Source organism: Vulpes lagopus, chromosome 2 (genome assembly GCF_018345385.1).
Source record: "Vulpes lagopus strain Blue_001 chromosome 2, ASM1834538v1, whole genome shotgun sequence".
Classification (NCBI taxonomy): Eukaryota; Metazoa; Chordata; class Mammalia; order Carnivora; family Canidae; genus Vulpes; species Vulpes lagopus.
This window is the reverse complement of record NC_054825.1, coordinates 88,317,588-88,342,435: the sequence shown is the minus strand read 5'-3', so window position 1 is coordinate 88,342,435 and position 24,848 is coordinate 88,317,588. Positions and strand designations below refer to the sequence as shown.

At 42.4% G+C, this 24,848-nt stretch overlaps 2 protein-coding genes across 6 annotated transcripts; both read right to left on the bottom strand.

Moving 5' to 3' along the window:
- Positions 1–807: 807 nt before the first annotated feature.
- On the bottom strand, positions 808–1,904 carry LOC121484953 (proteasome subunit alpha type-1-like). Its single transcript, XM_041744831.1, has one exon. It carries the CDS (start codon positions 1,902–1,904, stop codon positions 1,113–1,115), a length of 792 nt encoding a protein of 263 aa, XP_041600765.1. The 3' UTR covers positions 808–1,112.
- A 4,099-nt stretch (positions 1,905–6,003) lies between these two features.
- Positions 6,004–18,913, bottom strand: ABRACL (ABRA C-terminal like). Of its 5 annotated transcripts, XM_041746193.1 has the most exons (4): positions 18,696–18,910; positions 18,137–18,234; positions 12,121–12,187; positions 6,004–6,577 (listed from the first exon to the last, which is right to left on the bottom strand). In XM_041746193.1, the coding sequence occupies exons 3-4, from the start codon at positions 12,179–12,181 to the stop codon at positions 6,393–6,395; spliced, it is 246 nt and encodes an 81-aa protein (XP_041602127.1). In that variant the 5' UTR covers positions 12,182–12,187; positions 18,137–18,234; positions 18,696–18,910; the 3' UTR covers positions 6,004–6,392. The 5 variants fall into 5 exon arrangements, with proteins under 5 accessions (XP_041602127.1, XP_041602126.1, XP_041602125.1 ...); XM_041746192.1 differs by lacking the exon at positions 18,696–18,910 and having other exon boundaries at positions 18,137–18,534; XM_041746194.1 differs by lacking the exons at positions 6,004–6,577; positions 12,121–12,187 and adding an exon at positions 16,522–16,640 and having other exon boundaries at positions 18,696–18,913.
- Between the last annotated feature and the right edge of the window lie 5,935 nt (positions 18,914–24,848).

Genomic DNA, 24,848 nt, shown 5'->3' with positions numbered 1-24,848 from the left:
AGGCTCCCTTGTGGAAATGGGCCTTTCCAGACCTACTGATTCAAAATCTCTGGAGCACTGAGATGTTCAAAAACCACAGAAGCTATTCTGTCACTCTGTGGTTAGGAGCCCCTCATCCCCAGAAGCCCCCGCCATGGCACATTTCACTTTCTTGGATTTCAGTGAGTGACTTTATCTTTGTAATTGCCCTGTATGCATCCTGATAGTTAATCCCTGTTGACTAGCTAAATTTGTCTCCATTCCTTCCAACCAAAAAACTTCTCACTGAAGCACTCACTAAATTCTCCCTAATTCTCACGAAAAAAGGAGAACTATAGAAACAAATATTTTTATTTAAAGGAACCTTTTTCTTGAGGCTGTAGAGATAAACAAAAACCACAGGAAAGGGGTTGTCCTATAAAATAATCTTCCGGAAAAACATGGTCATTTTTGATATCTCATCATAAAAGTATTCTGAGGAGCAAGTTTTCTTTGAAGAGTTATTTATATCTTTCGTTAAGAAAGAGGACACTTCAAGACTATTTGGCTATTAATAAATGGAAGGTGCATGCCTGTCCCTTGACTTTTTCTGGATATATGAGGCTATAAATTAATGAGTCTAATACCACATACCACACAGAAAAGTAGGCTTGTTCCTTTACCATCACATATGTTTGTATTTTGTCTGTCAGTCCATAGGCTCTTCTCTTCTTATTGTCTGGAGCTATAGGAAGCAGCTCAGACACCAGGGAAATCTGGGATGTTGGTGTTCGATTATGACAAATTCCTCAAGTCAACAGTTCTGTGACTTTTTTTTTTTTTTTTTTGGCAGGTGAAACAATTTTATTTCACAGTTGTCTTTAAAACCACAAAGACACTATGTTCTTCATATAAAAACATTAGTACAGATAACTATACTTTCTAGAAAATTATTATATAGATCCTCTCAAAGAAAAATGCACACCATTATATGGTTCAGACAAGTTACTTGGGAAAAACACATCTGGACCGATTCCTAAAACATACCAGAAGACCACGCCACATCTTTTGGTTCAAAGTATAGATTACTGTCATCAGTAAGGGCTCCTGCATTCTTACATATTTGATAATACACATATAGACTGGTTTGTGACTTAATGCTCCATTGGTTCATCAGCCTTTTCTGCAGGTTCATTAGCAGGTTGAGCAGGCTGTGCCTTTCTCTGGGGTCTTTCTTCAAGACCTTCCAGGAACGGAGATACATCATCATCATCATAAATCGTAAACTCCAAGTCTTTACCAACAATTCCAATGGAAACATTCTTTGTAGTTAGGTCCTGTTCTGCAGGAAGTGTCTCTCGTAAGGCACGCAGACCATGTTTAACCAGTTCATTCAAATTGCACTCCATAAACCCAGACATATGTCTCTCCAAGTAAGTACGAGCTGATTGAGAACAGGCTCCAATGGACATGGCTCTACAGTCAAAATAGTTGATAGATGGACAGGTTTGGAAAATGTGAGGGCCCATATCATCATAACCAGCAATGAGCAGTCCAACACCATATGGTCTCCGGCCATACCGTTGTGTTGGTATCTGGGTCTTGCTTCCAATTAGAGATACAAGACGAGACACAGGAAGAGGTCTGTCAAAAACAAATCTGGAATCCAAACACTCCTGGCACATAAAATTACATAACAGTCTAGCATCAGCAGTAAGTCCCGCAATTGAGATACCAATATGGTTATCAACATGAAAAATTTTCTTCTGATGAGCTGCAAGCTCTGACTGTGCTCTCTTCAATGCAACCAACATTGCATGGGTTTTTGATTTCAGACCAACTGTGGCTGAAACTTGTTTGACAGCTTCCATTGCATATTCAATTTGATGAATCCTGCCCTGAGGGCTCCAAACAGTGATGTCATTGTCATACTGGTTGCGAAACATGGTTCCTGCGCGGGTCCCACTGCGGCCCTCTGTGACTTATTTTTAAGCCATGTCTCCAGGACACAGGGGTGCTTGGATTTCTTATGATGGGAAATTAAGGAAATTTGAGTTTGCAAAAGTGGTCAGTTTCATCAATTTTTCAATTAACAGTCATTCTCTGTGAGGATGATAAACTATAATTATAGGTTGCCTTGTATAATCACAATATACAAAACAGCACTGTTAGGGAACTTAGAGATTAAAGTCACTTCATCATTAGTGGTACTTGTCATGTTATTTTATGTAAGTTGTTTTTATTTTATTTATTTTTTTTTTAATTTTTTATTTATTTATGATAGTCATACAGAGAGAAAGAGAGAGAGGCAGAGACACAGGCAGAGGGAGAAGCAGGCTCCATGCGCCGGGAGCCTGATGTGGGATTCGATCCCGGGTCTCCAGGATCACGCCCCGGGCCAAAGGCAGGCGCCAAACCGCTGCGCCACCCAGGGATCCCTTTATTTTATTTTATTTTTAAGAGAGAGTGCACAAGCAGAGGGAGGGGCAGAGAGAGAGGGAGAAGCAGACTCCCCCTGAGCAGGGAGTCTGACGTGGGGCTTGATCCCAGTTCCCCGTGATTATGACTCGAACCAAAGGCAGCCACCCAGGTGCCCCCCCCTTTTTTAAACAATTCTTTATAATTCATCATTTTTAAGACATAGAATTGTTTCTTCTATCTTAAGAGTTCAAAAATAATGCCTCAACCTTTTCATCTCAGCTCCTAACATTCCTTTCCTTCCTTACCTTAAGCTACTTGTCTTTCTCTCCTTTTGTAACTGCTCTACTAGGAAAGCTCTTCTCAATCATTCTGATACTTTAGGACAAACTTCACTTCATCCCAGTTTCCCCCTGGAACAATTTATCATTAATGTACCTGTCTCTTCTATCATCTACCCAAAGCCTCTTCTATATTTAATATATATATGGTACAAATCATTTGTTTCTCTTTGAAGACTGGAATCAAATTTTGTTTATTCCTTTTTTAAAATATTTTATTTATATATTCATGAGAGACACAAAGAGAGGCAGGGACATAGGCAGAGAGAGAAGCAGGCTCCACACAGGGAGCCTGATATGGGACTCCATCCCGGGACTCCAGGATCACTCCCTGGGCCAAAGGCAGACACTCAACTCCTGAGTCACCCAGGGTCCCAAATTTTATTTATTCTTATTTTACTTTGCTGTATTAATCCCTAATGCCTAGCATAGTGACTTGGAAAAAGTAAATGCTATACATTTTTGTTGCATGAGGAAATATTCATGCACGACTGCTCATAATTTTGAATTCTCACCTACCTATAGCCAATGACACTCATTACTGAAACGATTAACTGGGATTTAGTTTATGGTCAAGAAAGATGATTTTCACTGTGAAACTGGTCCCAAAGAAATCAAATTTATGATTTTGAATTTTTAAGGCCATGATTCAAATAAGAGAGAAGTATCCAAATATGAAGTCATTACAAAGAAGTGATCATCTCAAATCTAAAGGAAAATATGTAAAACTACAGCAGGGATGTCAGTAGTAGGTTAAGAATGCTATAGTATCAATTTTCTCAAAATGACAAAACAATCATTCAGAGATCTCTTTTCTGGGAGATTTATCAAATTCTAGATCATTATGGTTTGAAACTTCGAAACTTCCTTTGATACTCACGAGAAGACACTAAACAAAATGACAGAGTGACTATTCAACTTACTTCTGCAGATTTTTTAAAGGAAATCTTTGATGAGATGAAGTCAGCCTCCTCTCTCAAAATGCTCTGTCGGACAGGAATTTCCCAAATTGCTTTCCTCTAAAGCTTGCTTCACTTTCTAGCCTAGGCTTTTACAAATTCTGTAGATTATAGGTCTTTTGTGTTTTCTAAGCACCTGATAATAAAAATGTCAACTTAATGATAATAATAAAGGCAGAATTACACTTATCTGTACATAGCAAAATTGAGATGAAATAAATCTTGAACCATAAGTCTCAAGCCTGTCTCTGCCAAGTTCCAGAACCAAATCCTCACCTGCTTACTACACAAGTTCATCATGTCCAAATAAAACTCTAAGATCAGCCCTCCTGCTCCATCCAACTTTTTTTAAAGATTTTATTTATTTGTTCATGAGAGACACACAGAGAGAGGCAGAGACATAGGCAAAGGAAGAAGCAGACTCCTAGGGGAGGCCAATGCAGGACTTGATCCCGGGACCTCGGGATCACAATCTGAGCCAAAGGCAGACACTTAACCACTGAGCCACCCAAGTGCCCTGTTCCATCCAATCTGTCTCTGTTCACAAGTTATCCTCAGTTACTGATCCCACAGCGGGTGTGTCTTCTAACCAGACCTTCTCCTTTATCTTTTACTTTCTGCCACGCAGTTCTAAGGATTCATCCTTCAAAAGATCTCTTGTATGTATAGTGAATTTATGTTATTCCTATATGCTCAGTACCCTTTTTTCCCCCCAGGGAATTACCCCTGTTTATTGAGGTGAGGCTGTGAAGCACAGTACCTACCCCATCCTCACTTGAAAACACACGTGACCCAGGCCTGTCAATTCACCCTACTTTATTCCTATGGCAAATGCTATTATTGGTCAAAGGGATAGATTTTTGCTGCAAGTGCAGCCAGAGTTCCTCTGCTAGGATTCATAATTAGGTATAAGAAATTCTCTTTCTTATACCAACTAGGGCAGCTCATCTAGGAGTATGTGAATTTGCAACCACGTGACTAAATGCACAAAGCCTATTTAAAGTTAGAAAAGGGGGCACCTGGGTGGCTCAGTTGGTTAAGTGTCTGCCTTCAGCTCAGGTCATGCTCTCAGGGCCCTGGGATCACCTGCATCAGGCTCCCTGCTCAGCAGAGAGCCTGCTTCTCCCTCTCCCTTTCTCAAATAAATAAATAAAATCTTTTTAAAAATTAAGCAAAATGAGACTGAACCAAAGAAGGCATCAGTACCAATATGGAAAGTCGGAGGGTTTTGACATTGTTTGAATCCCTAGAGCCAGCCATGCCTGCAGTCCATCCCATCCCAGTACTTGCCTGTTAGTTGATTCTGACTTGCCCATTTCTAGCTAAACTTGGACAAGCTATTTAACTTCTCTGTGCATCTCTTGCCTCATCTATAAAATGGGAGATGATATTAATATCTACCTCACCGGGTTATATGAGAATCAGCATAACAAATGCTCAATAAATGTTAGCAACGACTAGGAAGTGTCAGTGAATACTATTGTTGTTTAATCTACTTTGAATTGTCACACTGGAAAGGACATTGATGAGAGTTTTATCTTCTTTCAAAATGTGCTTGGAGTCCATTCTTCCTCTGCTTTTCCATTATCATCGCCCCCATGTATTCTTGAGCAATGTTTTAGCTGGTGTCTGACTGCATCTTTGCTCTCTACAATCCGCCCTGGTTATCAGTGCCAGAGCTACCTTTATGGAGCATCATTATCATCATGTAACTTCTCTGCTCCAATTTCTGTTGTTTCCCTAGTTTCCCAGGTTCAACCTTATTTATACAATCTGAATCACCTTTCTCCCAACATTCCACTCAATCTGACATCCAAGCTTTCATAAGAGCAAGCCTTGCTTATCATGTGCCCCTGCCTTACCTTGCCTGAGTCATCACCCTTGTCCATCTCTTCTTTTTCCTTGCTGGATAATCCGTTCCAATCTAACTCTTCTATGATACTTTTTCCAACTATCATGGTTTTCATGGATTTTATCCTTCTTGAAATTCTGTATCATTTTCAATTCCATACCATAGGCTGCAACATGCATTTATAGACATTTCTATATTATTTCAGGTGGACCTAACTAATCCAATTAGATAGTGAAATCTTAGGTTTCATTTCTTTTGGCATTGGCACATCCCCTAACTCAGTGGTAAGTACCAAAGCCAATGTTTTCTATAGGGCCCAATCATGACATATCCCTACTTTTAAAATTCTGTAGTGTTAAGGAAGTTTTCTTCAGATTATGATAACTTTTATTGCAGTTACTTAATCTTGATGCAAAGACTTTTGAGAGGCACATAAATCTTAAATGAAAAAAATAAGGCAATAAGACAATTGTGACATAGTTACATGTTTTTATTACATAAACATTATAATATTGCTTGTGGGAGCTGGTCTTCAGTTTGGCCTCTTTTATGGAATGTCAACTATCTGTAAAGATTGTCTAAGAATTATTTATGATCACTCTTGCACCCTCACCAAAAAAGCCTCCATGCCTACATTTTTCCAGTCAGATTCCTGAGAAAAATAATAGGTTTTGTTTATTTTACAGTGTAATTCAGAAGTTCTCTTTCAAGGTATAAAAAGGGACAGACTTTTAAAATAAGAGTCTCCTTTTGTTTACAAAGTTCTATAAAAATACATTAAGTATGCTCATGTTTGTCCTTTGACTTAATATTCCAGTTGACCAGAAACAAAAAATAATAATAAACAAAGTTAGGTAAACCACATTAATCTTGCAGTAATATAATGTCCACATCATCATGAACACCTTGCAAAAGCAACTCTCCTGTGTACGTAACAATCTTCCTTCGTTTTGCAGCTTTGAGAGTTCCCACCAATGCTTCAAAGAGGTTGGCACACTTGTCATCTCGGAAGAGGACCCCAAATTTCACGCTTAACTTCCCATCAGCATCTAAGTTGAGAAAATACAGTGTTAGTCAAATGCAAAGTCCGTTTCTTGCCCCATATTTGGAAGATTTATGTAATCTTTAAAAAAAACATCTAACTATGGGTTAGCCAAGATGACAAACAGTTCACACTCATAAATTCAATGTCATCTCTTGCCAGACCCAAAGACTGACAAAATAAATACAATGTGTTTTATGCCTCCTAGCCTTAGGATCATCTGAGCAAAGACTAGAAGGGAACCAAAACCCATTTACAAAAAGTGAATGTGTTACAATGTTACTACTATGTCCCCTCTGTCTACATTTTGATTTTTTTCAAAGATTTATTTATTTATTTGGGGATCCCTGGGTGGCTCAGCGGTTTAGGGCCTGCCTTTGGCCCAGGGCGTGATCCTGGAGTCCCGGGATCGAGTCCCACGTCGGGCTCCTGGCATGGAACCTGCTTCTCCCTCCTCCTGTCTCTGCCCCTGTCTCTCTCTCTCTATGTCTATCATAAATAAATAAATAAATCTCTAAAAAAAAGAGAAAGATTTATTTATTTATTTGAGTAAGAGAGAAAGGGGATGCGTGCACATACAGTGCACATGTATGAGTGCAGGGAGAGGGAAAAGGAGAGAGAGAATCCTTGAGCACTCCCCAGTAGCAGGAAGCCTGAGACAGGGCACCATCCTAGGACCCTGACTGAGACCATGACCTGAGCTAAAACCAACAGTCAGACTCTTAAATCAACTGAACCACCCAGGCGCCCCTACATTTTGATTTTTTAATTGTCATGTTGTTGAATCAATAAAAAATAACCATTAGAAGAGAAAGATTGGGTCAGGAGCAGTGTTTCTCTAAGTGTGTTCTAAACAGACTCAGAGCCCCAGGCAGGGACTGGTGACCTTAAAAGTGAAGAAATCTGTATTTACCAGATCCCTAGATTATCGTTTGGAGACCAGTTTTTACTAGATGTTAAAAATTAAGGTAAACCCTAAAAAGAAATGAACCACGAAGCGACAAAAAGACATGGTGGAACCCTTAAATAGATTTTACTTTACTAAGACAAAGAAGGCCATCTAAAAAGGGCCATATGATTCCAACTATAGGACATTATACCACCAACAGTGAACCATAGAGTAAAACTATGAATGGTGGCTGATGATGTGTCCATGTAGATGATCAATTGTAACTGTGCAATTCTGCTGGGGGGGGGGTGGTTAGTAATGAGGGAGGCTATGCATGTGTGGGGATAGCAAGTATACAGGAAATCTTTGTACTTTTCTCCAAATTTTACTGTATTCTAAAACTGTTCTAAAAAAATTAAGTCTTTTTTTTTTTTTTTTTAAATAAGGTAAGTGAAAGGTGGACCTTTGATTAAAAATCAATCAACTGGAAACTTGGAGATAAGAGTAATATGAAACACCCCACCCCACCCCACCCCCATTGCTGGTTGATTCCTTTGATCTCCCTGGCTAAACTTCTGACTCCCTTCCTTCAGCACTGCCCCACTAGCCATGCCTGCTATGAAGAACATGGTCATCAAAGTGAGGGAGACTAGTCCTTTGGCCAAGGGTTCTTGAGTTCCCGTGCTCCAGTGCTAGAATTTCTAACCTGACGCTTAGCACATTCCTACTGTAAATGCAGCATGGTGGTGGCCACTGGAGGCAAGAGAAGGAAATACACAATCATGTTCTAGCACTTTCTAGCTTTCAAAGAAACGGCTTCAGTTCCCACAAGGAAATGAGACATATACACATAATAAGTAAAGCAACAGTACAAAGCCAAGTATATCCTACACTTTGGAGAAGGGCAAGATGCCTCAAATGGGCTAGAATGGGAAAGGAAGACTTCCTGAAGGAGGCAACCCCAGTGCTGGCTTTTAGGGAGGGTGTAACATGGAGCTTTTTTTTTTTTTTTTTAAGACTTATTTATTTTTATTTGAGAGACAGAGAGTGAGGGGAGGGGCAGAGGGAACGACTCTCAAGAAGACTCCCCCCGAGTGCGAAGCCCGACTCTGGGCTGCATCCTACTACCCATGAGATCATGACCTGAGCTGAACCAGAGTTGGATGTCAAGTGACTAAGTCACCCTGGTACCCCCAGGTTTTACTTTTTAAAGGTGCCAAAGGCAGAAATCTTGGAGTTCTGCCCACTGATTCCTCACTCTCACAAGTGATTCTACTTCCTTTGTATCTTCTGTTGCTCTCTCCTCTTCTCCATGCACAATCAATGTTTTGGTTCAGGCTGGAATTGATCCTCATGCAGATCACTGCATGACTCCTCACCAGCCTCCCTTTCGGCATTTTGTCCCTGGTATGTCCTCCATATTGGTGCAAAATAAAATCCGTGACAGAAACTTTAAAGATACAAATCTGATTGATAATCTTTTTATTTTTAAAAAATTTTATTTATTAATTTATGAGAGACACAGAGAAGCAGAGACACAGGCAGAGGGAGAAGCAGGCTCCATGCAGGAACCCAATGCAGGACTCGATCCCGGGACCACAGGATCATGCCCTGGGCCAAAGGCAGACACTTAACCGCTGAGCCACCCAGGTGTTCTGATTATATATATAAACTCTACCCCCAAGGTGGGGTTTGAACCCATGACTCTGAGATCAAGAGTCACATGCTCCATGGACTAAGCCAGCCAGGCACCCCTGACTGATTGATTCTCTTCTACTTTAATCTTTCAGTGGCTCCCTACCACCTTCTAATAGGGATGCCCATGGCGTCAGAGATAAGACCCTTCATCCTCTGGCCTTTGCACTCCTCTCTCACCTAGTCTCCTGCCATATTGTTATATGTACCTTTTGATCCAGTCAATAATCAATGACTTATTCTTACCTAAAGTAAAATGAGAGATCCTGCCCTGGCAGTTTTGCCTATGTTTAGCCATTTGCCCAGCATCCCAGATCCCTTTTTCTAGCTAATTCTTTTTCTTCAAGAATGAGCTCAAATGGCACTTTTTCTGAGAAGTCCTCTGTGATTCCCTCAGTTGAGTTAATCACTTCTTATAAAATTAGGTATATATCAAAGTACTCACCATCAATTTAGTAATAATAGCTAATATTTGTTGAATATTTGCTATGCTCCTAGAAATGTTCAATGCATTTTGTAGTAATTAAAACTCCCTTAATCCCTATTTCATGAAAGGAAGGCACAATTCATTGCAAGAACCACCATTATTTTATATTTCAATTAAACTGCCAATTTAACTATAGCATAACATGTATGGTAAGATGCATTCTTGGGGCACCTGGGTGGCTCAGTGGTTGAGCATCTGCCTTTGGCTCAGGTCGTGATCCTGGGGTTCTGGGATTGAGTCCAACAAGAGCTTCCCTTCAGGGAGTCTGCTTCTCCCTCTGCCTATGTCTCTGTCTTTCTCTGTGTGTCTCATGAATAAATAAGTAAAATCTTTAAAAAAAAATGCATTCTTATTTTAGAGATTTTAAAGTTTAGGGAAAAATGTCTTTGAATCATTGAAATAGAATATTATTTCCAAATAAGGAAACCAAGGCATAAAAATGTTTAGTAATGTGTCCAGGGTCACACAGTAAGTTGTAGGGTAGCTGGGATTCACTCTTAAGAGAGTCTGACTCCAGAGCATATGCAAATAACCACTTCCTGATCCACACCTCCAATCCATTTGTCTGTCTTCCTGCTACCTAAAAAGGGCCACAGGGGCTGAGATGGAATTTTGTTTATTTTCACATGTCTAGCATTTGAGCACAAAGACGGCACTCAAGAAATATTTGTTGAATGAAAGAATTTAAATCTCCAAATAATCTTTATCCACTTAATTTTTTTTCCACTGGATGAAAAATGAGACTTTAAAGAATTTAATTTTAAAAGAAATAGATAAATATGTTAACTAACGAGACTTTAAGTAAAAATTTGAAGACAAAAATAAAAGAAGTAGATAAAACTAAATTCATCAATACAAACTTCACCTAAAACATATTTAGATTAGTCTAAAAAGGATTAGTCTAAATCATAATTTAGTCAAAATTATCCCCGACACAACTTACATAATTAACCATAACCTGTCCATAGATAACATATCTCCATAGACACTTTCCAACTCAGGAAGTAAATTATTTCCAGGAATAGGTAAGTGAAGGAGGCCTGGTGAAGCTGCAAAGTTCAAAATGTTTCATCCTTACAGAAATTATGATAATTACCTAATGGTCTTCTAGTTCGTAAAGCTGCTAATTTTGAAGTGCAGATTCAATTTCCCTTAGTAGAATAATAACTGTTCTAGGGTAAAGGTCAGAAATGTAAATGCAATTGAATCTAACCAATAAACACTAGGCTAACATGGAGACAGATCTAAGAGAGAAGAAAATCCCCAAGTTATTTAAAATACATCCTTAATATCTTTAACAATCTAAATAGTACTACTCCCAAGAGCAACAGGACCTCACAGAACTCCAAAGAAATTGGAAAGGTAGAAATGAGGAACTCAGGTAGAGCAATCACTATTGAAAATAAGATTTATGGGGTGCCTGGGTGGCTCAGTTGCTTGGGCATCTGCCTTTGGCTTGGGTCATGATCCTGAGGTCCTGGGATTGAGCCCTGCCTCAGGCTCCCTGCTCAGTGGGGAGTCTACTTCTCCCTTTGCCTCCCCACCCCTGCTTGTGCTTGTGCTCTCTCTCTCAAATAAATAAATAAAATATTTTTAAAAAAAGAATAAAAGAAAAGAAAAGATTCAGAACAACAGTGGAGAACTAGTACAAGGGACATTTGATATACTAACGGCTCAATGGCATTTTCCAACTATGTCTTATTTCAAGTGATTTGTTATTTATTTTTTTTTTTAATTTTTTTTTTATTTATGATAGTCACAGAGAGAGAGAGAGAGAGAGGCAGACACAGGCAGAGGGAGAAGCAGGCTCCATGCACTGGGAGCCCGACGTGGGATTCGATCCCGGGTCTCCAGGATCGCGCCCTGGGCCAAAGGCAGGCGCCAAACCGCTGCGCCACCCAGGGATCCCGTGATTTGTTATTTAAAAGCAGACAGAGCCCTGAGTCCAGGGCTGAGCTCAGCAGGGAATCTGCTTGAGATTCTCTCCCTCTCCTTCTCCCTCTGCCCCTCCCTCAGTTTTTCCATTCTCTCTCTAAAATATATAAGTCTTTTAAAAAACCCAACTGTGTAAATGATATGGTTTCTTTTAGTTACATGTACATAAATACCTGACAAAATTCAAGAATTTGGAGAAAATAGAGACAATATGGTGTAATTTTAATTCGAGTCCCTAGTCATTTAGAAGTTTGTAAGATGGTGTCAAGATAAAACAAATTAATTTTAATAGTGTGACAAATAAAAATATGAATACGATTCAATCACCAGATTTCAATGCAGCCAGATTAAAGAAACACAGCAATTTTCTTTGCACTAAATTGCATCAAATTCACAATATCCCAAAGGCTTTGTCTCCAGAAACCACTTCATTGCTGAGGGCAGAGCTGCTATAACTATGTCCTGAAGTCCTAGGTTACCAAAAAAGTTGGTCCTACTTCTCTGAGATAAATTCAGAATACTATGACCTTATTATAATACTTACTTTTTGAACCTAGACGATGGATTTCCTCCACTAAAAGGTTAACTTCGTGATCCACATTCATTGCTGCCTGAGAGAGAAAAGAATGCCTATATTATATTACCATTTCTATATCCTATTAAGCACATGTTTCATGTCATGTTTTTTTTCCATGTTTCAATTGTCACTGTTAATTTACCAGGTTCCGCTTCCTAAAAATACTTGTGTAACCTGCATGACACCGGAGTACTTCCATTTCTCCTCTATCTTCATCATTGCCCCTTTGTGCTGACCCCACTCTTATTCTACACAGGATGTTGGCAAGAATGCAGCACCCACTATAAAACTCTAACCCCATCCTCATGGTGCTCTGCACCAAAACCACAAAGGTGACGTAGGACCTGCCCTCAGGGAATTCATGGTCTAGAAGCAGAGAAAGACCTGCAATGAGTAATAGCAATGCGACAGTGGGTTTTTTTTTTTCACTGTATTTTTTAATTGATCAGATGTTTTAGCTTAGTTTCATCATTATTTTTTTAATTTAATTCATTTGCCAACATACAGTATAACACCCAGTGTTCATCTTATCATGTGCCTTCTTCAATGCCCATCACCCAGTTACCCCATCCCCCCCCCTTTGTGTAACCCATTGTTTACTTCCCAGAGTTAGGAGTCTCTCATGGTTTGTCTTCCTCTCTAATTTTTCCCCACTCGGTTTCCCCTCCTTCATGATCCTCTGCACTATTTCTTATATTCCACATGAGTGAAACCATATAATTGTCTTTCTCCGACTGACTTATTTCATTCAGCAGAATACCCTCCAGTTCCATCCACATTGAAGTAAATGGGAGGTATTTACCCTTTCTGATGGCTGAGTAATATTCCATTGTGTGTGTGTGTGTGTGTGTGTGTGTGTGTATACAAATCTTCTTTATCCATTCATCGACAAAGGTGGAAGCCACGGAAGACTTTGTGGAGGTCACTGAAGAGATGTGGGCCAGGTAGACAGTTGGCAAAGGGGCAAAGGAGGAAGCGCATAGCACATTTGAGGCGAGCCCTAAGATAGAAGCTGGAGTTCCCGAGATAAAGGAACATACTTCCAACCCTTCCGGAGCCTGCGGTCTAGTGGGGAAAGCAGATCAATACAGGGCAGCTTTAATACTATCAGGACAGGGTGATGATGCCTCTGGGTCACCTGCAGGGCGTCGTGGCCTTCCCGGGGCAGTGCCCAGTACACCCGACTGCAGTGGAGAGCTGGTGGTGAGTATCGTTGGTCTCAGATAAGGAGTCCAGGACTAAGAGCAGCTGAGAGACCCGCCTCGGTTCACTAGGTGTTCTCCCGCCGGGGGCTTCACACCATCATAGCCTCCTCCACCCTAGCCCCCCGAACCCTGGGCTGCAGCTACATGGAGCTTCTTTCTATTCCTCAATTTGTCTGTCTCTCTCACCTCCAACCTTCACACATACTGTGTCTCTACCCGGACTACTGCTATTCCTCTTTGTTGCAGCTAACTCCCACACATCCAGCCCCAGCTTAGAGAAAACTTCCTCCAGGAAGCCTTCCCTGAAGCCCTGGTGGAGGAGTGCTCCCCCACAGCATTGGGCACCTTCTCCATTCCACTTCCCTGGAATTACATTTCTTGGCTTTTTTTTTTTAATTTTATTTATTTATTCATGAGAGACACACAGAGAGAGGCAGAGACACAGGCAGAGGGAGAAGCAGGCTTCATGCAGGGAGCCCGAAGTGGGACTCAACCCCAGATCTCCAGGATCACGGCCTGAGCCAAAGACAGACGCTCAACCGCGGAGCCACCCAGGCGTCCCTGGAAAAGACTCTCGATGCAGGAATACGACCAATATCTATCCGGAGACAGAAAAGGGAGGTAAAGAGGCATAGCAAACACCTTCAAAAAGGGAGAAGAGAGCAAGAAATAGGGAAAGAGGAGGTGGATGTGGGGGAGAGAACTCCAACCATCAAGGGTCAAAGAAGTAAGGGCAGTAAAGAGTTTCCTTTTTTATTTTTATTTTTTTTAAGATTTTATTTACTTACTTGAGAGAGAAAGACAGAGATAGCGAGAGAGGGCTCCATCCCAGCCCCCACGCCCCCCCCACCCCCTGGGATCATGACCTGAGCCAGGCATCCCTGAAAAGTTTCCCTACAAAGGCAGTAACTCACTGAAAGCACAACATGAGAGTCAGAAAGTATGAGCAATTGGCAGAGCATGCATCAATTCAGTCTATTTTCAAATATTTCAATTATTTTTTTTCTTTATTTATTTATGATAGTCACAGAGAGAGAGAGAGAGAGAGGCAGACACAGGCAGAGGGAGAAGCAGGCTCCATGCACCCGGAGCCCGATGTGGGACTCGATCCCGGGTCTCCAGGATTGTGCCCTGGGCCAAAGGCAGGCGCCAAACCACTGCGCCACCCAGGGATCCCCAATTCAGTCTATTTTCAAATCAAATAAGGAACTAAAAAGTAGGGTTGTATGAGTGGTGTGCTTAGGAGTGATAATTTAGAAGAAACCGTTATATCTAGACACATTGTAACTAATTCCTGGTAACTTTTAAAAACAAGGATGATTTAAGTGATAGTGATTGGTGCCTCCGGTTTCTATCAGCTCATAATGAAATGCACCACTACTATCTGCTACAATATTTGTGTGGATATTATAATTTAACAAGTGTTTATTGCAATAAAATGCAACATCTTGGGTTAATGTGTCTACATAAAATTCAATACCAAAAATTATAGTCTCCAAGTATTGAGAACTTCCTGTTGGTCAAACTATAACATTGTATTCAGTTTGAGATCATTTGAGAGATGCTAAAAAGTTAAAATATAAACAGAAGATACAACAGAAAGATACGTCATGAAAACAATGGTAGAAAAACCCTACAGATGTTAGTGAGGTGGACAGTCGTCACTTTATCTGCTCAGCACCCATTCTGCATTCTGCTCCAGCAGTGTAATTTTTGGTTGGGTCCAGTCTTTTCTTCCTTACTCTAAATCCAAGGATGTCAGTAGAGCCTCACTCGAAATTCCAGGAGTGGGGTTAGAGCCAGAATAAGTGATTTGGGATCCAAGGTCAGTGATCCCATCCTTAACAATTAGATTCAGCCCAGGAATTTTGCCAGAATGATCAGTAAAACACACTCTCCTACTAGGTTTGAAGATGTCACTTTAGAGCCCCTAATGTAAACTGTTACCACGTGAAAACAGCCCGTCAGGAATAAAGTTAGCACTAAGAAAAGTCCAGCCACATTTCAATGACTGAGCCTATATATGACTGCAGACTTTCCAGTTGCATGAAACAATCTTTCCTGGTTTTGCCTGTGCTGGTTTGATGAGCTTCTGTCACTTGTACTCTAAAGAATGTTGACCCATAAAGTCAATCTAGAGAAGACCTGCGACCATTTCTTAAAGTTAAAGCTTTTATGGGACGCCTGGGTGGCTCAGCGGTTGAGTGCCTGCCTTCAATTCAGCCCGGGGTGTGATCCTGGAGACGGGGGATCCAGTCCCACGTTGTGCTACCTGCATGGAGCCGCTTCTCCCTCTGCCTATGTCTCTGCCTGTCTCATGAATAAGTAAATAAAATCTTTAAAATAAAATGAAGCTCCTTTTATGTATTTATGTAATAGTGTTGTTTCGTGCTGCTCTATTGGGTAGGATGGGCGGATGTAACAGACTTGAGAGCCATATAAGAAAAAAATTTCCTTATAATTAAAACTGTTGTCTAACAATGAAGCTCGCAGCTGTTACTGGTAACACTGATGCAGCAGTATGGATGTGCCAGTTAGTGAGGAAATTAGCCTGAGGCAGAAGACAATATGCAAGGGGATTGCAGTCCTCTCCAATTCTCAGATTTCCTGACTTCTCCCACACAGGTACCTCTTTAACATTGTCCCCCCCACACACACATACACAATCAGCAGCACACTTCAGACCTAGCTCTCCTTTAGTAACGAGACTTAAAGAGGAAATCCCACTATGAAGTAGTGTGAATACCTGTATCATATTAAGCAGATGTATGCAGATCCAATTTAAAGAAAGGCAACCGGCATTTCTTTATAATTAATTGCACACGAGACTCCTTATCTATGTGAATTCATGTAATCCTAAGAAACCTTGCAAAGGAGTGTATTACTTAAGCCCATTTTACCTACTCCAGAACTGGCTGAGAGGGACTCCCTACAATTAAATGCTGTTGCTACACCATCATTCTGTTTTTTCTCTTCCGCTTCTTCATCTTCTTCCTGGTCATTATGCAAAGTGTGCTAAATACAATAGTGAGTGGTGTTTTATGGAATATTACATGCTGAGGACACACTAAGGCAGAACACTGACAAAGCCAGAAAAGCTCCCCGCCCAGACCCCTGCAAGTAGGAAAACAACACGTTTAGGAACTCTTGCTAGCACATACAATTGGTAGGATTCATTTCTTTATTATTTAGCGGGGACACAGTGGGGGAGTACTCATTGTTGTTCCACAATCCTTGAGGCCCCCGATATTAGATAAGGACAGAAGGCTGGGCTGGAGTGAGCTGCAAGATCAAGAACAATGGGGAGAGGCCATCAGCAGAGCAAGCCCAGTGGAAGAAAGAGATCCTCAGTGGGAGCTCAAGGGAAGGCGGTGGCAGATGCTAGCCGGGTCCTCTAACTGTGTCAGAATCTAATTAGGCTTTGTGCGTGGGAATCACAAAGAAAGGACTGGGCCGCAGGCCGAAAAGCTCCACCCTCGGCATACACTCGAGAATGTACTTAAGGACCTTCTCACAGTTTTTAAGTTTAGAAGCAATACAAGGAGGTTTTCTAAGGCTCGAGGAATACCGCCTGCTGGAGTGGGGCGCCCGGGAAGCCGCCGCCGCTGCACGTCCACCCGTGGGGCCCGCCACCACCCCTGGGGCCCGGCCACCCCCCCCCCCCGGGGCCCGGCCACCCCCCCCCCCGGGGCCAGGCCACCCCCCCCGGGGCCGCCACCTCCCCCCCGCCCCGGGGCCGGCCACCCCCCCGGGGCCCGCCACCCCCCCCCCCCGGGGCCAGGCCACCACCCCCTGGGCCCGGCCACCCCCCCCCGGGGCCCGCCACCTCCCCCCCCCCCCGGGGCCAGGCCACCCCCCCCTCGGGGCCCGGCCACCCCCCCCCGGGGCCCGCCGCCACCCCCCGGCCGGCCACCCCCCCCTGGACCCCGCCACCACCCCCTGGGGCCCGGCCACCCCCCCCCCCGGGGCCCGCCGCCACCCCCCGGCCGGCCACCCCCCCCTGGACCCCCCCCCCCTCCCCCGGGGCCCGCCGCCTTTTCCGGCCGAGCCTCGCACGCGCTGCCTCCCGCCGGCGCCCCGGGTCTCGGAGGACCCGGCTCCTTCCTGCCCGCCCGCGGGCGCGCACACGCTCCATGTTCGGTCATCCCCGCTCCAGGTTCGGGAGCTGGCCCGGGAGGGGTCCGAAGCCCCGTCCCCGCAGGCCGCCCCCGGCCACCCCCGCACCGGCGGGGGCGGGGGCGGGGGCGGCGGGCTCCGGGGCAGCCCCGGGAGGGCCGCGCGTCCCGGAAGCCTTTGTCTCCGCCGGCGCCGCCCGTCCGCGCCCGTGCGCCCCGGCCCAACCTAGCGCCCCAGCGGGGCCACCGAGACGCCCGGCCCGGGGCTCCCCGAAGCCCCCGGGGCGCTCACCACCCCTGCGACCCGCAGTCCCCGGCCCTCGCCCGCCCCGCGCTGCAGACCGCCGCCCGCGCCCCCGCAAGTGCAAAGCGGACCGGCCGCACCGCGGAGGAAGCCTCGCCGCGCTGGAGGCTTCCCGGGCCCGGCCGGCGCGACGTCACGTGAGCCGAGGCGGGGGGCGCGGGGGCGCGGGGGGCGCGGGGGCGCGGGGCGTTGGGGCGTGGGGCGCGCCCTCGGGTCCCCGCGCGGGGTCTCAGCCCAGCGCCGGTCCGACCCCCTCGCGCCGCCGCACCTCCCGATGCCCGCTCCGCCCCGCGGCGCCTCCACCGGCCGCCCCGTCCATCCCTGACACCTGCCCGTCACCTACCCGGAGGCCCACTCACCTTTCCCCTCCTCTGACTTTCCGAGGAAGAGCTGGTGCAGCGTCGGCGCGGGCCGGGTCGTCTTCTTCAACACAGCGCGGAGGAGGAGGAGGAGGAGGCTGAGGAAGGAAGTGACTGATGCAGAAGAGAAAGGCTGGTGTGGAGGAGGGGGTGGGAGGTAAGAGTTTAAGCGCTCGAGAAAGGGGCCGCCCACACTCCCAGGGACAAGCCTGTGGGGAGGAAACTGCGGAGCAGACGCCTGGGAAGGGGCCGACTCCAGGCAGGTGGCAGGCGCCGAGGCCTCCAGGAATGCGGACTCCAGCCGCGGTGACCGCCACCCTCCCCTGCGCCGCTCGGGGCGGTGATCCCCACCCCCCCCCCCATCCGATCCTGGGCATCGATTTCCTGCCAGTATCTCTCTCCTAACGTCAGAAATAAAGTGCCACCAATGTGATGACTGCTGGGATCTAGAAGGAACATGACTTTGGGTCTGGAGGCCAGCAGCAGGGGTCTCCAGGAAACTACAACAAGGCAGGACGATAGTCCGATTGGGGGGGGCGGTGCATTCTTAAAAACCAACCTGTTCTCTTGCAAAGAAAGTTTGCTCGGGCAACGCCAGTTCTTGATCCTGAGTGAATATAACTTTCGTCTCTTCTTCATTCAGTATTTCCTACATTTAACTACCTAGCTCAATCGGTCTATTTATACTTTTATTTTAGTCACCGTTGTTTTATTCACTGTTCTTGCACGCCAAAGAGAGAGAGACAGAGAGATGCTTGCTGTACCCAGAATCCCCTTAAAAAGGAAACTGAAATAACCCAAACTATTCCTAAGGCAAAGGTTGCACAAATAACCAAAAAAAACTACCCTCCCCATAGCTGATTGGAGTAAGGGTGATCATGTGACCCAAGAGCACACAATCCATAAACTGGCCATCGTCCTAGAAGGTGACTTGGAACAAACAATCCTTACCCAACACGGACTCTAATAATTGAGTAAGCCAATCAGATTCTCCCTTGGAAATTGAAAGGGAAGAGCAAAGAATGAGCCGATCCATAGAAAGAGTAAAGCTGAAAGAGGGCTTGAGGCTGGAGCAGAAAAAATGGGCCTCCAGAAAGCAAAACAGTGGAGTAAGCAGAAAACCCTTGGGATGAAGTAGAAGGTGTGTGTGGGCAGAAATGGTAGAAGCAAACCCTAAGAGAAGCTGAGACCCAGTGATGGAATAAGAGCAACAAACACCTGCTCCCCAGGGGGATATGAGTATCCAGGTCTCTAAGGCTTCACTGGATCCATCCACTTTGCAAACTGTATTCTGGTTTCCCTTTTATAGTAAACACCTATCCTTTGGGCACAACTTTGAATGAGTCTCTGTTCACCACCAAAAGATTCTGATTCAGTGTAGGTTTCCCATGTCAGATGAAGTATAAAGTGACTCTGAGATCCTTGGAGGCCTATCTTTTTCTCACTAAAACAAAGCTGAGAAGTTACCTTTTATATCTTTCAAAGTCTACGTAATGCAAAATCATAATTCAAGAAATTACCATGTTTAGCAATTCTCTAACCTGGCTAGTTGGCCTGTGGCTGTGATCACGGTCCTTGGATAATATCCAGTGAAATGACTAATCAATCCGTAGTGTGCTACGACTATTAAGTAATTAGTGTTTCACTGTACTCTACCAATGGGCAGAAAAAGAAACAGATTACCTAAACAAGGAAAAGTCCCTATTAATATAAAATATATATATAAATGGATTCAGTCTTTGAAAATACTTTGCTTATATACATATGCTACACTAAGCATAACAACTTCATGTGAATCTATAAAGAATTACAATTCAAGAAAGTTTTTTGATGAAAAATATTAAATTTTTTGCCATTTAATATTTTTCTTTCTTTTTTAAAAAAATTTTTTATTGGAGATATTTTTCATACCCAATTTCTACACTTTCAGTTTTTTTTTTTTTAAGATTTTATTTATTTATTCATGAGAGACACCCAGACAGAGGCAGAGACAAAGGCAGAGGGAGAAGCAGGCTCCCTGTGGGGAGCCTGATGCAGGACTCCGTCCCAGGACCCAGGGATCATGACCTAAGCTGAAGGCAGATGTTCAGCCACTGAGCCACCCAGACCCTCTTTCAGTTCCTATACAGACTTTTGCCATCTTTTCTTGTTCTCTTAGGAATATTATCATCATGTAGCTAAACAATGTGGAATTTTAACTTACAAGCAAAAAATAAAGTTTATTAAACAGTTAAGAAGTATTTATTAAATATTGAGGATGTGCCAGCAATGGTGTGCCAGGATTGGAGGGTACAAAGTAGCCTACAGTATGATCTCTGTCAAGAAGAATGTTCAGAAAGGTATATATGAAATATTAAGACAATCTTTATCCATTTACTTAATTGCAAAGTATAGACCAGCACTGTCCAATAAAAATATAATCATGAGCCACATTATGTAACTTAAAATTTTCTATTAGCCACATTAAAAAATGTGAAATTAATTTTAATAATATGTTCTAACCCAGTATATCCAAAATACTATCATTACCACCTATAAAACTTATCAATGAGATATTATTATACATTCTTTGTTTTGTACTAAGCCTTTGAAATCTATGGTATATTTTAAACTTATAGCACATTTCAGGTGCTCAATAGCCTTATGTGGCTAGTGGCTACTGCATTAGTCAGTGTAGCTACAGACAACTCCAGAATAAAGTATGACATACATGCTAATAATTTTACTTAAGAAATTACATGTTCCTGGAATGAGAAAAATTATAGCATTGTGTTTAAAGGTTCATGACAAATTGAGGTATTCATTTTAAAAACATAATTGTCTCCCTTATAATGAATAGAAAGTAATATTTGTAAGAAACCTGAGGATAGTAATTCTGAGTATATACCCAAGAGAAAAGGCACATTCATCAAAAGACATGACAGAAATAGTCACATAGTCACAATAGCACTATTCATAATATTTCTAAACTAAAGCTACCCAAATGCCCAGTAATATTCGAATGGTTAAAAATTGTGGCATATTCATAAGCCAGAAAGTTATCCACCAAGGAAAAGACACAACAAATAACTACATGCAACAATATAGATGAACCTCACAAACACAGTGCTGAGTGGAATGATCCTGATGACACTTTTTATATGAAGCTTTAAAAACAGGCAAAACCCATCAGAAGTGTTAAAAGTTAGGATAGTGGTTATCTTTGGTGGGTGGTGGGGTGACTAAAATGGGCATGACAGGGGCTCTATGCGGGTGGTGATTAGCTTCTGCCTCTTGATCTAGTCACTAGTTAAACAGATGTTTTGATTTGAAAATTCACTAAACTGGACACTTAATTTTCTTTTCTTGTGGCTATATTCTTAATAAAACATTAAAAAATATAAAGAATAGAGAATCTTGACCAAACAAGGCCTATTCCAGGAATGTAAGGATTATTCAGTGACATTAGAAAATTTAAAAGTCCCTGTGGCTAGGGGTCTTTAGGTTTTATCTTATTCTGTAAAGTGAGATTTCTCAGTTGGACCTGTCATTGTAGTTCAAACTATCATCCCCTTGTACTCATGTTAGTGTTAAAGATGATAGTACTATTATGATGATTGCATGTCTTGGCATTAATTTTGGATTCAATTGCAGTACTGTTTGAGTGCTTTGGGGGACACAAAGAAGTAAAAGTAAAATTTTTGCCCTCAAGAAATAATGGGAAAGGATTATATATCATAAGCAAGTAAAATTTATTCCAGGAATGCAAAATTGCTTCAACAAATGGAAAATAATCAGTGTAATGCAATATATTAATAAAATAAAGGGGAAATCCACATAATTATCTCAGTAGATGAAAAAAAGCATTTGATAAAACACTGTTCTTTTATAGTATTACAGTAAAAGCCTTCAATAAACTAGGGGAAAAAAGGGAATTTCCTCAACCTAATAATAACAAGGGCAACTACAAAAACCCATAGATAGCATCATACTTAATCATGAAAAACTGAAAGCATGTCCCCTAAGATCAGGAATGTGACAAGAAAGTCTGCTAAAGAATTCACAAAAAAAACTATTAGAGATAATGAGCCAGTTCAATATATAAAAATCAATTGTATTTCTTTTTTTTTAAAGACACTTTTCCTTTTTTTAAAAAAGATTTTATTTACTTATTTGAGATGGAGAGAGAGGACACAAGCCAGGAGGAGAGGAAGGAGGAGGGGCAGAGAGAGGAGAAGAGGGGAAAAGCAGACTCCCCACTGAGCAGGGCTCCATTAATGGGCTTGATCCCAGGACCCTGAGATCATGACCTGAGCCAAAGGCAGACACTAAACCAACTGAGGCACCCAGATGCCCCAATCAGTTGTATTTCTCATCTGAAAATGAAACTAAGAAATAAATTCTGTTTATAATAACATGAAAATAATAAAATACTTAGGAATAAGTCTAAAGAAGTACAACACTTGTACAAAATATTGTTGAAAGAAACAAATTTTTAAATCCAAGTAAATGGAAAAACATCCTGTGTTCATAGAGTGGAAGGCTTAATATTGTGAAGATGATAATATTTCCCCAAATGATCTACAGATTGAAGGCAATCCCTATCAAAATTCTAACTTTTGGGACGCCTGGGTGGTCCCAGTGGTTGAGTGTCTGCCTGTGGCCTAGAGCATGATCCTGGAGTCCTGGGATGGAGTCCCAGATCAGGCTCCCTGCATGGAGCCTGCTTCTTCCTCTGCCTATGTCTCTGCCTCTCTCTGTGTCTCTCATGAATAAATAAATAAAAAACTTTTAAAGTTCTGTTTTTTGACAAGCTTATCCCAAAATTCATACAGAAATGAAAGGGATCCAGAAGAGCCAAAAGAATCTTGAAAACAAAGTTGGAAAAAAATAAAAAAAAATAAAATAAAATAATAAAAACTAAAAAAAATAAAAAATAAAACAAAGTTGGAGAACTCATATACCTTGATTTTAAAGCTTATTAAAGCTATAGTAAGTAATGTAAAACTTACTACGAAGGTAGGGTAAGTGGTACCATAGACATATAGAAAATGGGATACAATTTACAGTCCAGTAATAAACTCATTCATTTATGATCAATTGATCTTTTTATAAGGATGCCAAGACCATTCAATGGGGAAAGAATGGTATTTTCAACAAATAGTGCTGGGACACTGGATATCCTTAAGGAAAATAATAATTGAATCCCATTTCATATAAAATGCAAAAACTTAAAATGGATCAAAGATGTAAACATAGATGTGGAAACTATAAATCTCTTAGAAGATGAATAGGTGTAAATTGTCATGACCCTGGATTAAGCAACATTTTCTTAGATATGACACCAAAAGCACAAGCAATCAAAGGGGAAATAGATAACCTGAATTTCATAAAAAATTTAAAATGTCTATGCATCAAAGGCAGCACCAGAAGTAAAATCTGGAACAATTCCAGCCCTAGTCAATTTAGGACAACTGGTCACCCTATCCATAGTTCTCCCTTCTCTTCCGTAGATTTGTTTCATTTGGTTTTCAGTTCTTCCACTTTCTTTTTCCTAAGTCTTTGTTGCAATTTCAGTAAGGGAGAGGCTAAGGCTACATTATCCTTTATTGAGCTTGGGCCAAATGGTCTGTGTTGCCTGCTGAGAGTCAAACTTTCAAGATCATTGAACTTAGTCACAAGAGGTTATATGCTATGTGCAGAGAAGAGCCAGACTGGCATCTACAGTGAAGGTGGTAAGGTGGGCACTAAGAAATACAATTTCTAGGGATCCCTGGGTGGCGCAGCGGTTTGGCACCTGCCTTTGGCCCAGGGCACGATCCTGGAGACCCGGGATCGAATCCCACGTCAGGCTCTTTGCATGGAGCCTGCTTCTCCCTCTTTCTGTGTCTCTGCCTCTCTGTCTCTCTCTCTGTAACTATCATGAATAAATAAATAAAATCTTTAAAAAAAAAAAAGAAATATAATTTCTAGACCAAATGTCCAGGCTGTTGTCTGAGGGTTACAAAGACCTGAAATGGAAGGGGTTAATGCCACAAAGCATGACAGTGGTATTTAATCTGGCTATACATTAGAATCACTTTCCAGTCTTTAAGAAGTAGTGCCCAGGACCTCCCTAAATTAATTATAATTATAATTATAAGATTATACTTTTAATCTTTGAGACATCTGTGTTTTAAGGTCCCAAAACAATTCTGGTGTGCAGTCAAGGTTGAGAACTACTGGTCTAGTCAAGCCCGTGAAGCCAGAGAAATCTTGTGGCAGCAGTTGCTCCAAGGTATTCCAAGGGTCTTCTGCTTTTTAGCTGTTGCAGTTCCTAATGTCTTTTTAGTCAATCTCACAGAATGTAAAGGGTCTGTTCTAGTTTCTGCCCAGGCCCCCTCATTCCTGTTGTCTCTGGTAGGGTAGGTGCACTTTCCTAGGATGAGCAGAGGAAAATCTGATACCAAGGCAAGGTAGGGATTCAGCAACAATATAAGATCTGAGGGATGCTCAGGAGGTCTCTTTTTCCCAAAGTGTCTCCTTTACCACCATAATTTATGCCTGGAATTCCAATCTGTATAGATTGCCATAAAACAGAAGTAGCAAATTCAAATGCCTCTAGAGACAGGCAAATGAACACAGTCTTTCAGTATCTCAATTCCAGATTCTTGAAAAAGTACCTAACGGACCCAGTTTAGATCTATTATTATTATTATTACCCACAGTTAGATCCTGTATGTCCAGTCGTTAT

Excerpts from the sequence above, each read along its gene's own strand:
- LOC121484953 (XM_041744831.1), bottom strand. The coding sequence starts at position 1,904 with ATGTTTCGCAACCAGTATGACAATGACATCACTGTTTGGAGCCCTCAG.
- ABRACL (XM_041746190.1), bottom strand. The coding sequence starts at position 18,513 with ATGCCCAGGATCGGATGGGGGGGGGGGTGGGGATCACCGCCCCGAGCG. Across the intron at positions 16,641-18,136 it reads AAAGTCAGAGGAGGGGAAAG|CTCACTCCAGCCCAGCCTTC; the intron begins GTGAGTGGGCCT and ends TTGATCTTGCAG.